At 36.0% G+C, this 14,118-nt stretch overlaps 4 protein-coding genes across 4 annotated transcripts; 2 read left to right on the top strand and 2 right to left on the bottom strand.

The window, feature by feature from the left end:
- Positions 1-437: 437 nt before the first annotated feature.
- Positions 438-2,395, top strand: PKNH_1241500 (major facilitator superfamily domain-containing protein, putative; the record flags this gene model as incomplete). Its single annotated transcript, XM_002260429.1, has 3 exons — positions 438-1,635; positions 1,769-1,876; positions 2,016-2,395. 3 exons carry the CDS (start codon positions 438-440, stop codon positions 2,393-2,395), a joined length of 1,686 nt encoding a protein of 561 aa, XP_002260465.1.
- Positions 2,396-3,655: 1,260 nt separating this feature from the next.
- Positions 3,656-5,374, top strand: PKNH_1241400 (conserved Plasmodium protein, unknown function; the record flags this gene model as incomplete). The annotated part of the gene is made up of 6 exons (XM_039114182.1): positions 3,656-3,838; positions 4,025-4,145; positions 4,305-4,429; positions 4,587-4,667; positions 4,929-5,042; positions 5,291-5,374. 6 exons carry the CDS (start codon positions 3,656-3,658, stop codon positions 5,372-5,374), a joined length of 708 nt encoding a protein of 235 aa, XP_038969830.1.
- A 262-nt stretch (positions 5,375-5,636) lies between these two features.
- Positions 5,637-7,388, bottom strand: PKNH_1241300 (cytoplasmic tRNA 2-thiolation protein 2, putative; the record flags this gene model as incomplete). Its single annotated transcript, XM_002260427.1, has 1 exon — positions 5,637-7,388. The coding sequence occupies one exon, from the start codon at positions 7,386-7,388 to the stop codon at positions 5,637-5,639; it is 1,752 nt and encodes a 583-aa protein (XP_002260463.1).
- A 1,950-nt stretch (positions 7,389-9,338) lies between these two features.
- Positions 9,339-10,052, bottom strand: PKNH_1241200 (conserved Plasmodium protein, unknown function; the record flags this gene model as incomplete). The annotated part of the gene is made up of 1 exon (XM_002260426.1): positions 9,339-10,052. The coding sequence occupies one exon, from the start codon at positions 10,050-10,052 to the stop codon at positions 9,339-9,341; it is 714 nt and encodes a 237-aa protein (XP_002260462.1).
- Between the last annotated feature and the right edge of the window lie 4,066 nt (positions 10,053-14,118).

Raw genomic sequence — 14,118 nt, 5'->3', positions numbered from 1 at the left:
ACATTTCCCCATGGGCATACTACCTTAGGTGCTTCTAAATGCGAATAGTTATATGCCGTCGCCTCGCGCCTATCCAACAGAGGAGTGAGAGGAGTGCGCCTTTAGAAGAGGCGAATCGTACCTGCGGAAGAAGGATCCCCACAGGGATTATCCCCTCAGGAAATTCACCCTCCTAGAGGTTTCTTGTGTACACATAGGGTGCCAACCGATAACTGCACAAAGCGATAACCGCACAAAGCGAAAACCGCGCAAACCAATAATCGCGCAAACCAATAATCGCGCAAACTGCCCACCCATATAGGGGCCCACCTGTATACGCGCCCACCTGTATACGCGCCCACCTGTATACGCGCCCACCTGTATACGCGCCCACCTGTATACGCGCCCACCGCGAAGAAGCCCCCTGCACGTAAATGAAAAAGTAGCGAGTAGATAGAATGAAAGAGAAAACGGACGATGGAAACCTATTTTATGATAATGAAGAGTACGAAAAAATTAAGAAAAAAACTTTGTTCAAAATTCTCCTCTCTGTGTTTATCAAGACGTTATTTGAATCCTTCCTACAGCCACTGCTCCCATTTTATATATTAAATTATTACGACATACAAGTGAAGGAGTTGGGTATTTTATTAAGTTTCTATTCGCTAGCCCAATGTGTAATGTGTTTAGTTATAGGATTATTTTCTTCTATTAATAAGAAGCATTTACTTGTATTTTTAATTCTCTTAAATCTGATTGGTATGTACCTATTTTACGTAAAGTTGAATTTCTCTTTATTAATTATTAACAGAATTATATGTGGCAGTAGCTCAGTGTTCATTGTTGTAGTTAATGCCATGATCAACGACCTTGTTGATACAGATGTGTGCATCTATTACACCTATATAAATATATTTAATGCAATTGGAATAATCCTCGGTCCATTATTATCTTCCCTCTTCTTAACCATATTCAATTTCCAAATTATTTTAAATTTTAACACACTTGGATTGATTGCCTCCCTTCTGATCGTGCTGACCATTTCAAGTGAGTTGCTAGCACAAAATCAGGACAACATAAAAAAAGCTATCATCGAAGATGCTAATTTGATCACCCTCAATGTTGACACTCATGGGGAGAAAAAAAAAAAAAAAAATGTGCAAAAAAATATATCAAACAAGGACGGAAAAAATGACGCATACTTGAATGATCTGGCTGAGGAAGAATTTATAAATAATCGTGCACAGAGTGGGAGTTACAAACATGAAGTCTTCAGCTACAGAAGGGGAGCCAATTCTGCGAGTGGAAAATTGGGAGGTGGAAATTCTGTAGATGAATATTCTATAAATAGCTACCTTCTGAATAAAAAAAAAAAAAAACACACAGACCCAAATTACAAGAAGAAACTTTTCCATTACGATAATGATGAATTTTCTGAATTATCATATCAGCAATTTTTGAAGAGACGGGACTACTTTTACATCACCAGGCTCAGTCTCTACCTGAAGGAAAAAATGCGAGCGCTTTCTAACGCTACACTTTCTTACAAGTTAAAATGCCTCCTATCTATTTGCATGTTCAGGTTTACATCAGCCTTTTCCTCTAATTTGATGAGCAACATTTTTTTTGTATTCTACAACGACAACGTTTCATCCGGTTAGTCAGACCACCACTGTGTTTTCTATTCGCGCTGGAAGCACGACAGGGCAAGCGCGATATGGGAACACACATGTACACTTTGACCATGGTGTGTATTTATTCCCTCTCCATTCCCTTATTTTTTTAACAGATAACAAGCAGATACAAATCAGCGTCTTTGTCTCCCTAAGCGGAATTATCATGATCTTCTATCAGTACTTTTCCTTTTCATATATTTTGAAAACCTTTGGATACAATGGTACGAAGGGAGAGCTTTTTCCTTAATCAGGATGATAAATTGGGGAGGGAAATTTTTTTCACGCGAATCAAGCACAAGGGTTACATGGCCCCTACACCTGATCCATCTCACCATCCTTTCCTTTTCCGCATTTTTACAGGCACGGCAATTATAGGATTGCTGATACAGAGCACAGGAATTCTGCTAACATACCATAGCATAAAATATTATAACATAATTTTTCAATACATCAGCATTTGCTTCATCCATTCGTGCTCCTATGCATACATAGAGCCCATCATACCAACCATTATATCTTTATTTTTTTCCAAAAGGGATCAGCTGTTTTCCCAAAGCATCGTTTCCTTCTTCAGATATTTATCTCTCACTATTTCGCCCATCATTTATAGCTACTACTACATCGAAAATCAGCTTTCCCCTTTTTTCATTTCTTCCTGCGTGTCTATCATATCCATTTTTTTTGTGCATCTCTCCTTTAAGTACCACAAGAGGATGAATACTTCCCTTTTGTCTAATTAGGTCGCCTCGCCATGGAGCCATGAGCGGTGTTCCCACGCGACGCTGTTACGCGGTCTTTTTGCAATGCATTTTACGTTTTTTTTTTTTTTTTTTTCATATACTTTGCTTCGTTTATCATTTGTTCCCTTCGGGGAGTGCCAAGCTGGCACCCCAAAGAAACCCCCCCTTTTTTTTTTTTTTTTTTTTTTTTGTGCGTTTACGCTTGCGAAGGTAGCAATTTGACGCACAAGAATATGTCTGCACAAATGCACGCATAAAAAAAAAAAAAAAAAAAACTACTCATCAACAACGTAAAACATGTTTTGTTTCTTCTAAATTGTGCACATGCACCAACAGAAGTTAACCCCAATTAATTCCCCATAAAAAAAATTTCTTTATCCTGTTTAACCCATTTGTCCTATCCCCACGTATTTTACACCCCGCCGCGAGATATTTTGCGCTCTTCAGTCTTCCCCCCATTTTATGGTTACAACGTACGGCACATTTTAAATTATATAACGTTACTAGTGTTGGCACATCTATGACAGCACAACCGGTGTTAGAAACTTCGCAATATATATCACCTGGTTGATCGAAAAAATGGAACATTAACTAATCGTAACGAAACAAAAAGACACCGCGCGCATACCCATTTTGACAACGTTCCCATCTCCCATGCGAAACACGCCTCGCAAAGGTTGGTGGCCCCTTTTTAAATTTTCTCCCGTGCACATATAAGCATATACTTCATGCAAAAAATTACTTGCTCCTTGTTTAACCCTGTTCGCCGTCGCATACGTGTGTGTATATCCCATTGTCGATTAATTCTTTTCTTTTTTCTTACTCCTTTTTTGTTACTTTTTTTTTTTTTTTTTTTATCCATTTTTTGTTATGCCTTTTTTGATGTTTTGTGTATTTTCAATTTTCTCCCACCACATGCTACCTTTTCGAATTCCTGGTGCGATTGCAACATTTTCTTTCCGCAGCTACATGTTGCCAAAACTCCTCGTGCCATGCCTCGGACACCTCCTAATTGAAGAATCTGAAGAAAGACAACCATCTCACAGTGTCCATTTTTACGGAGCTAAACGGAAAAATTTACTCCCCATATATCCATGACCATACATACCCTGATATATTCACTGAAATATACATATGTAGGTGGAGCCTGGTGATGTGTGCGCAATCTCCTTCCTGTCAATTGAGAAATTCACAGTCGTTGTAGAGAAAAACCTTGATACAATTACTTTGTAGAGAACACAAAAAAATTAAGACAGCAAAATGCACTTCGAAATTAACGACCTTAATAGAGAATGTCAGAAAAATTATTCTAGTATGACTAGCCAGGAGAGACTTAACTTGAGGAGGCGAATTATACAAGATGCCCTAACTTTTGCGTACAACTTCTCCTATTCCAATTTTTCCAGTTATCAGTATTTCTCCCCTATGTATGCTAGCAACACGGTGAGTTCCAATAAAAAACAGAAAAAAAAAAAAAAAAAAAAAAAAAAAGAAGCATACAAAGGGGAATAAAAACAACACCGTGATTATGATTCTCGATATCCAAAGTAGACATTACATTTATTTTAAATGGTGAGATTTTGCCTAACCTGGCTCGAACCCATCTGATTCCACCACCTCATTCCTAAGGAGGAACTGAAAAACCTGGAAAATTTCGTCAAGGAAATAAAGCTGGACAATCGCAGAAAAGAAGAAATGATCAATCTGGCTAGACAAAAGATTCCCCTCTATTATTTCCCTTTCAGTAACAGTTAGGCAAAGAAGTAATTTACCATGCTGGGCTGCTTACTTAGCCGCCTAGTTATAGATAGTGGCAGTCGTTCATAAAGGAACCCATACTCGCCTGCACACTGATTGCACCCTCCACCTATCATCCTATTGCTACCCCCGTGTACCCTTCCCCACCAAGTGTACAGCGAAGGAGAGCTCAAGTACTTCGAGAATTGCGTCGTTCCCTATGTGAACAAGCAAGAAGAAGTTAAGCAAATGCATAAGTATCTCTCCAATGCGTATCAAAATTACCTTATTTACAACGTAAGATGAAAATATCACCATATCGGTGAGCATACTTGACTAAATGGTGACACCCCAATGTGGACTATCCCACGTCAGATCGTTCCTTTATTCCCACATAACGTTAAGGTATGCATATAATCACCCATTTTCCACTCTTTTCCTCCTCACCCCCAAGAATATTTACAAATTGTGGGCAGAGGAGCTGGAATCTTTAAACAACTTGATCCTTTTTGATGCGTATAGGAACAAAGTTAAGGTACAGTAATAAGAAGTTCCAATTTGTACTGTGACATAAACACAGGTGTCGTTGCCTGCGCTTGTACGATTCATACGAACACATGCGCAAACACGCCAACGCAAAAGGGCGAATGCAAATACTTACATACGTTCACGTTCACGTTCACATTCACGTTCACGTTCACATTCACGTTCACATTCACGTTCACATTCACGTTCACATTCACGTATGTAGAAAGCCAAATGGGTACGCAAAATATCTCCCCATCCCAACCTTCAGGACCAAGGAGATCCAGTACAAGAAGAAAAACAGGAAAAAATACACATAAACAAAATTGAAAAAATCAAGAGGAGGATTCGAATGCACATCTACAAAGATGCCCAAGTGACAAATGTGAGACGCGTGAAGGGGAAAACGGCCTTCGCGCAGGCGCGTTCGCGCGCAAGAAAGCATACAAACATATATATATACATATATATATACATATACATATATACAAATATACATATACATATACATATATACATATATACATATACATATACATATATACATATATGTGTATACACATCCACGCATCGATGAATTCACTCACCCATGCGTGGCGAAATCGCTCGCTCCCTACCCAACCCTTCCTAAAGGAATCTGCACAGAACTCACAAGAATGGACTACACAAGCTGAAGGAACAAAAAAGGAAAATATAAATTTTGACGACTGGCTCTGATTACACCTTGTCTGGTCTTTACCTTACGGATATGCGTCTTTCCCTTTAGGCTGTTACCAAAGGAGGGACAAGCTTTCTGCTTGTTCACAACCTGGCATGGTTGCTCGGGGAAAACAAGGAACAGTTGTAAAGGAGGGGTTGCGGACAGGATTTAGGAAAAGAACTACCTGATGTAGAAGAGCTGGCCGCAAGGTTACTGAGTCCAGGTGCCATCGAGCACACGCCTGGCCGCAAAAGTAGGAAATGTTGCCAAACTCAAATGTTAAAAGAAAACATTGAATAGATTCACACAGTTATCGCTAGACGAAAATATGTTCAAACAGGTGGAACAAATAAAACTGGTGTGCTTCATTTTCTCCATGTTTGTCAACTGAATTTTATTCATCTTTTTTATAAACGCTTTCTCTTCCTGTGTCTCCTTATTGCCTGAGCATATATGACAGGCAAAAAAATTTTTATGCGTGTTTGCGCACTTCTTCATATAATTAGCGGCGTGATCTTGTTCAATATCGCTGTAGGTGCATAACTTTTCTGGCATAAATTCTATGTCGCCATTTTTTTCTCCATCTTGCCTATTCACATTAGTGAGGTTGTAGCCATCTTGATTCTTTCCTCCATTGTGATGTTGCATGGGAGTTATCAAATTGTCCATTTTTGCTACATTACACATGCTCTCCATGTTTGCCAGCTTCGGCACGTTCGTCAAATTGGCTATGCTTACCAAATTGCTCGTGGTGTTGTTAATTATGGATGATGTGTTATTCTTCGAATCCAGAGAAGACAGCATTTCATTTATGGTTCCATAGACAATATTCCCATCAAAGGATGTGTTGCGTAAATAGGCAATATTTTTATAAAAGCAGTAAATGTATATTTCTTTATTTAGCAGATCCCTCAATGGTTTTATCAAATTTATATTCTTATATCTGTTGTCTATATATGCTGTGCATATGGGTAGATTTATTCCATTACCAAATATGGTATACAAAAATGATTTGTTGGAGATGTTATTTGCGTTATTTCCAAACAGAACGTAATTGATGTTCTCGTCCATACTGTACTTTAAAATAGCATTGTATATAATTAGCTCGTTTATGTAATTTAAGTAATAATTTTTTTTTTCCTTTTTCACCAATTCATAGTGCTCTAGAAATTCGCTCTTACAATGATCATTCACAAAATAATTGCTTTTTAACACTGTAAAGTGTACTTTGTTTATTTTTTTCTTAAACACACCGTTAACGAACAGTATCTTATCATATCCATTTGCAGGAGACGATTCGTCATGTTTGTGGCTGTGTTGGGTTCCCTCCCCGTGTTCTTCAGATTGCTTGTCCGTGTGGCACGTGTGCTCCTGGTATACGGATCTGTCCACCGCCTCATCGTTGCATTCCCTCTTCAAATCGCCGCTTTCCTCGAAACAGCGAAACATGTCCTCGATATATTTTATCAAGCTAAGAATATAATTTTCATCTTCAAAAATGTCTACGAATATTATTTCGCTAAAAACACAAAATTCATTCGTCAGCAACAAATCATTTTTCCTATTTTTGACGTTTTTCAAATATTTTACAAACAGATAGAGTAAAAAAGAGGAACAAATTTCCCCGGAAAACGCGATAGCTGTTTTTTTCTTTTCCGGCTGTGTCCTCATTGTGGTGATATATTTTCCCTTCCTTCCTGTCCCTTCCGAGCACATTTCTTCGTTCAGATCCTTGCAAGAGCTTCTTTCCGCAAAGTGTCCATTTTTACAGGGGGCATATTCTCCTTGTGCAACCGATTTATTGCACTTTTTTTTCTGTATATCCTCCCTTTTATCATTTTTCTGTACAAGCTGTCCTGGAAGTTGAAAATTATGACCCCCCTTGTTTTTAAACAGACATTTTTCCCTTAACGTATTCTTAAATGTATATTCGACCAGTTGTAAAAAGCAATCCTTGCACGATTTTTCCCTTGTGCAAACTACAGCATGTTTCTTCTTGCACTTATAGCACAGTACAGCATTGGCCTTCATTTTGTTCCATGTGAATGTTTTTCCAACAATTATTCCTCAGCAAGGATCGTAAAAAATGTCGCCATTAATCTTATCTTCACAATAGAGCGCGCTATTCTTGGTTATACCACCACTAATCATGCTTTTAAAAAAAAAAATCACAAAAATGTTTTACTGCATATTTTGTTTAGAGAAATTTTGTGATAAGTTTTCTGTACAAATGACTAGCTATTGTGTTTTTTTTTTTTTTTTTTTTTTTTTTTTCTCTTTCTCAATGTGCTTTAAAAGAAGAAAAAATATATATATATAACGTTCTGTTGTATATTTTATGCAAGAACACAATCTGCAATGACAACTGTGATGAAATTATTTTAACTTTTGTAAATCGTTTTTCTCATATCTATAAATGTATGATGATGTTATTTGGTTTAAAAAAAGAAAAGGGGGGGGATATATTTTCTCATTTGTCATTTTTATATAAGCAGAAGTTGTACATTCTCAATCACGGATTTTGTATGAAATGTTCATATTTTTCCCGTGTAACACCGTTGCAGGTACCTGTTTTCAATTTCTCCTACGACATAGTTGTATGAGCAAAATTAGGGACATGCCATTTTGACTTTAGAGAGGAAGGAATAAAATACAGTGACCAAATGTGGCCTATGAGGAGATGCATAAAAGCTTTTGAGCACAACCAGGAACGCCTTCCCTTCATGTATCCCTATTCATATAATTATATCCATATGGAGGCGTAAACAATATGTATATGAATGTGGCGCACATCCTTACACAAATTCAGGTCTCGCCTATCCCTCATACAACCACTTTTTTTTGTGAATGCCAAATTGATAAAATTTCCCTAAGTTAAGATAGAGTTCATGTATCACTCCGTTTCTATCCTTTTAATAGAGTAAAACGAATATAAATTGCCGAATGTGGCAAATTAGGCAATAACAGTGTGCACGCGAGTGTTTTCTTATACATTTGCATACACATATGTACGCTTATACTGTGTGGTGTATACTGGCAATTACGCTGTTATAACACCCTGGACAGAAGCAAGAAGAAATATATATGGTGAAATATGCCATTTTAAGAATGTCTATAAGTAATTTCTGCTCAAATTATTAAACTATTAAAAGAAGGGAGGAAAAGTTGTGGGAAAGTAGTCCCCCACCTCCCCCAATTATAATTGGCATATGTACGAGCGATATACGTATGTCATATGTACATGCGTGTAATATGTACATAAGAAATGGTGCATGTGGTACATGTAGATGTGGTACATGTGTTGGTGGCACTTTTATATTCGCGCACATCCAATATACACACGTACGTACACATGTTTTCCATCTTCCTGCAAAGGCGGCCACCTTGTCAATTGGGGAGAACAAAAATATTTTAATATTTTTTCATCTATTTTCAAATTCTTTTGTTATTTTTAATTTTTAAATTTAGTTATTTTTTGTTACATATATATATATATATATATATTTTTTTTTTTTTTTTTTTTTTTGCTTCTGTGGTATACATGTAGAATATTATAAAGGTTCAAATGGTAACATAAAAAAATAAAAGACAGAACAACTATTTTCAGAGAAAAAAAAAATACATATAGATACAATACATATGGAACAAGTGTTTTATACATATGTATATATTATGTATATGTGCGTATACGTGTGTTTATGTATGCATGTACATATATTATATATAATTTTTATAATACAATAGGATAAAACATAAAATACACAAATGAGTATTTAAAAACAGCGCGATATGATTTAAAGAAATATGGTGATACATTATTTACATCCTCATTTATAAAAATGTTGAATATTAGGCTATGAGCCGTTGAAATATTCCTTCTTTTGTAATCCCTCTCTTCTTTAATTTAAAAAAAGAATACATGTATGTTGATATGTATATTAATATACACATTGCTGCACGCGTTCCGAAGCATACCCCATGTTAATCGAATGCCTCGTCGTCACTGTCCTTCTTTGCGTGCGAATCACCCTCCTTTTTAGAGTCTCCGCCCATGTCCTCGTCGTCCTCATCCTCATCGTCTTCATCCTCGTCCTCATCCTCATCATCTTCGTCATCTTCATCGTCATCCTCATCATCATCATCTTCATCCATATCCTCAAAATCCTCATCGTCGTCATCATCGTCATCATCATCGTCCTCATCATCATCCTCATCGTCGTCGTCGTCTTCCTCGTCGTCCTCATCGTCTTCATCTTCGTCATCATCATCATCGTCGTCGTCGTCATCGTCCTCATCATCATCATCCTCATCGTCGTCGTCATCATCGTCGTCATCGTCGTCATCATCGTCATCATCATCCTCGTCATCATCGTCATCATCATCCTCATCATCGTCGTCTTCATTTTCACTCGTGTCGACTCCAAATTTTTTTAAATTTTCATCATCATTTCCTTCATCTTCTTCCTCTTCCTCATTAATTTTATCGATGTCATTTTCTTTGTTCTTTTTTTCTTTTTTCTTTCTTTTATCCTTTTTCAGTGATTCACCCTTCTTGTCCCCAGTTACATTATCCAGACTTTCCTCGACGTCTTCAACAGTTTCAGCTGGGTTACCTTTTTTGCTAACCATGGTTTTCTTTTCTTTTTTATCGTCAGTAGTATTCAAAGCTCTTTTTTTGGGTGGTGAATCCACCATTTTACATTATAAAAACAAAGTACACTACGGGTACTTGTTTGGGCCAGCTCGAGGGGGATTACAGGATGTTGATGCGGGGGATTGAAGGAACTTTGCAAAAATACCTATTTTCAATCTTACATATATATATATATATAAATGTATACCTTTATCCTTATAACTGTACGTGCTTGTTACTTATATTCGCATGTATATACTTTCCCGTACGTATTTATACATACAGCTTCATATACATAAAAAGTATCTACTGTACATGTATATCTCCTTTTGCTTTATTCTTTTTTGTTGGCACAATTTTCTGTTATTTCTTTAAAAATGAAAGAAAGAAAAAGAAGAAAAAACCAAAGTATATAAAATATATGCGCAATAATTTAACAGTTTTAAAGGTTAAAAAATTAAAATCAAATGAAACTCGTAGAAGTAAACAATTATAAAAAAAAATAATAATAAATATAAAAAATATATAAAAGTGAAAAGGAAAAAAAAAAAAAAAAAAAAAAAAAAAAAAAAAAAGCTAACAAAAGAGATATTTAAAAAAATAAATAAAATTAAATAAAAAAAAAAAATGAGAGTGAATAAAAAAATATATTGCTACCAATTTTCAATATGGTACACTCAGGGTTCATAAAAACAATATATATATATAAATATATAGCATGCGAAACTTTTTTTTTTTATTTTATTTTTTAGTTATCAATTTTTTTTAGTATTGTAAAATTGCTTATTTATTTTAAGCGAAAAAACGTACATTTGTAAAACGAAGATTATCTGCAATCGAATGGGGGGAAAGTAAATGGGAAAGCTCCTTTACCACAAAATATATGCGCATTATACGCAGTATGCATAAATTATATACATATAATATTTTTTCACATATTATCTTTTCAATACATATGTTTTTATATATAAATGTTCACGTATGCGTAGTGCATATGAACAGTGCGGCTTACGGGGGATGTATATTTACTCCTTCGCCCCAGAGCGTACTTAAAATAATAATATATGTATATATAATGCAGTTTTTGTATATTTATTACGTGCAAAATATGTACATAAGTTATAAGTGCGTAACTTTTGTGCATATAGCTTTGTTTTTATAATACATTGGGCCGTGGATTATTTTTCATATAAAAGGAAAAGCGCAATTCTGCCAATAGAAGGAAGAAGGGGGGTATTCACCATTTATATGCTTACGCGTATAAAAATATATGCACTACATATTATTTATTATGTATAACGCCTCTGCCAGGAGATAACTGCGATGAGAGCCAATGTGAGAGTGGGAAAGTGCGATTCATTCATATTATATATATTATACAAAAAATATCATTCCTACTTACTGCGTTGCTACTTTCCTCAATTGCGTACAAAATTTAATGCCGTTACGCATCCAGTGTGCTTCCGCCATAAGCAAAAAAAAAAAAAATAAAACGCCTTTTTTTTTTTTTTTTTTTTTTTTTACAAAACCAGCTTTTTTTTCGAGCAGATTTTTTATGCAGAGCTGCTGTCGACGAAATTTTCGGCATGCATGCCACATATGATAAGAAGGAAAAAAAAAGTCCATTCCATTATATGCTACGCCTACATACAAATATTTACCAATGCTTCCAGTACGTATAAATCAGTATATAAAAAATTACTCTGTTATTCCTCCCCTCATAATTTAAAAAAGTAGCGCTTCTTTTTGCTCACGAAAAGTACACGCTTTTTCTTATGTAATGATGATGGTACATATGGTTTATTATATATATATATATATATTTATGTAATTACTTCTCTATCCTGCTCAGCACATATTTTCTTATACGTACTCATGAACATACATCTGTGCAGTTATATTTGCAAATAATAATTACGTGAATATACGAATGGACCATTCTGTCCTGTTCGGAGCGGCTGTAAAAAATATGAAGCAAAAAAATTTGCGATGTTTTGTGCCGGTAATACTTACGTTCTTGCGAAACAAAATATATGATAAACAGTACGCAGATGGGTTAAACACACATCTTTTGTTAGTTATATAAAGTATGGGTGCATGTGCTCATTTATGGTACCCCCACCACTACTATCCACACCCCTTTTTCTTTATAAATGATGAAAAAACGGGCAAAAGGGGCTGCTGAAAGGTCTGATAGATGTATGCTGGTACTGCGTATTCCTCCATTATACGTACATATATATGTACGCGTTCGCTTACTTAACAATGCATTCCTCTGTGCGGCAAATTGCATGTGCGTTCATACCATGGAATCACCATGATCCGTTGACTTTCAACTTCTTTAAAGAGGAGAAAAAGGCTGCTGGTTCGAAACGCCCTGAACTTATATGTTCAAGTGTCTCGCGTAAAACAATTACCGAAAGGAAGAGCTCTTCCTCCCCCCTCCCCCCCTACAGGAATGATAACAAAACACAGTTACATGTGCGTACACATTTGAATGTACATATTTGCATCCATAGATGAGGCAAACTTGGTCCAGCGAATACAAAATATGCAGAGTTAAAGAAAAAAAAAAAAAAAAAAAAAAAGGAATTTCAAAACAATATCTTGTCTTTCTCCTTGTTCACCATTTCGACATGTGCGGCTTATTCACTACTTCATGCACGGAGTTCTTAATCTCAACATAAATCCATCAACCTATGTAAGGTCTTAACGTGCAAGCCAACCCTGCACTTACTTTGTACATAACTTTAATTCTTATATATATGGCGATATAAAAAAAAAATTCGTATGGCAACAAATTTAGGATTATACAAAGTTCGTTTAAAAAAATGGGTAACTTTGTTTAACTAGTTTGGCTGGAACTTTTGTTGGGTCCCTTTTGGAACATCTTTGTGACCCCTTTGCGAGTACTTTTGCGCCATCTTATCGCATAGTATAACGCCATTTTAATGTTCACAATATTTCGAGCGCACATCCTTAGCACAAGAAAAAGCTTACATTAATGGTTAGCGGACACAGGCAACCTTTCTCCAATGCAACTCATTCTTGCTATTGCGAAGTGTGTACAATGGTGCTACTGGTGATGAGTGTCTTCGCCGCGTTGGTTAGCTTATAAGGGGCGTTTTCTTCTATTTATTATAACGAGTTTACAATTTACGGGGAGGAAATGCTAATATGTGTAAATTGCGCTTCCATCTTATTGCACTAAATTTTTATTTTTTTGGGTCTTTTTTTTTTTTTTTTTTTTTTTTTTTTTCTTAAATTTTCGCACACATTGTTCCGTTTGCTGTGCGTATAAGCAAGTTCTGTTTCATTTCCACATATGGACTCGGTTTCACGAGACGTTCGAAAAATGATGCGCAAAAATATCATTGGGGGGCATGTTATGCTCAATATATTGCAAAAAGAACTCACCATGTGAGGAGGCACGTGAAGAAGATAACATAACTTGTTGCATAAAAATAGGACACCTTGGCCAATGTGCATAAGTCTTTGCCTATTTACGCTTATACACATATACAACAGCAGAGGCACACACAAGGGCGCGCCGACGCAATGTACCACATTTACCTTCTCCCTTTAACGCTTTTAATAATTAAGCAATATATGCTGTATTTCTTACAGGGGGAACGCACATATGCAATTATTAAGAGCAATGTCCTACGTTGCATGCGTCTCTTTTTTGTTCGGAACATTAAAAAAAAAAAAAAAAAAAAAAAAACGCATGTGGAAGTCTACCGAGGTGCATAGATCACGATAGGGTTTCTATAATAATCGCCTTTGGACTGATGTAATGATGCACAAGTGCCTTAACGATGTTCCAGTTTTTGCGTAGGGGAAACACAAATAAATGCTACGATTATGGCTTCTTTTTTTTTTCTGTTTTACCATCTATACAATCCAAGTAACGAATTAGAAAAAGCACATTTGTAAAATGACCCCTTTCACACCCCAAGAACGTGCATGTGTTTTTCCTTCTTTATTGATAGCTATAGCGAAATGGAATGATAAACAAAAATAGGATGGTGAAGCAAACGGGAGGCATAATCGCGCATCCCTTGGTTCACACGCACACACCTTTGCATAAATCTGACAGGTCCAATAGATGTAACCTTCATTTTAATC

This window comes from Plasmodium knowlesi (assembly GCF_000006355.2).
Source record: "Plasmodium knowlesi strain H genome assembly, chromosome: 12".
Classification (NCBI taxonomy): domain Eukaryota; phylum Apicomplexa; class Aconoidasida; order Haemosporida; family Plasmodiidae; genus Plasmodium; species Plasmodium knowlesi.
Note: the sequence above shows the minus strand (reverse complement) of the source record. Positions and strands in the feature narration are given on the sequence as shown.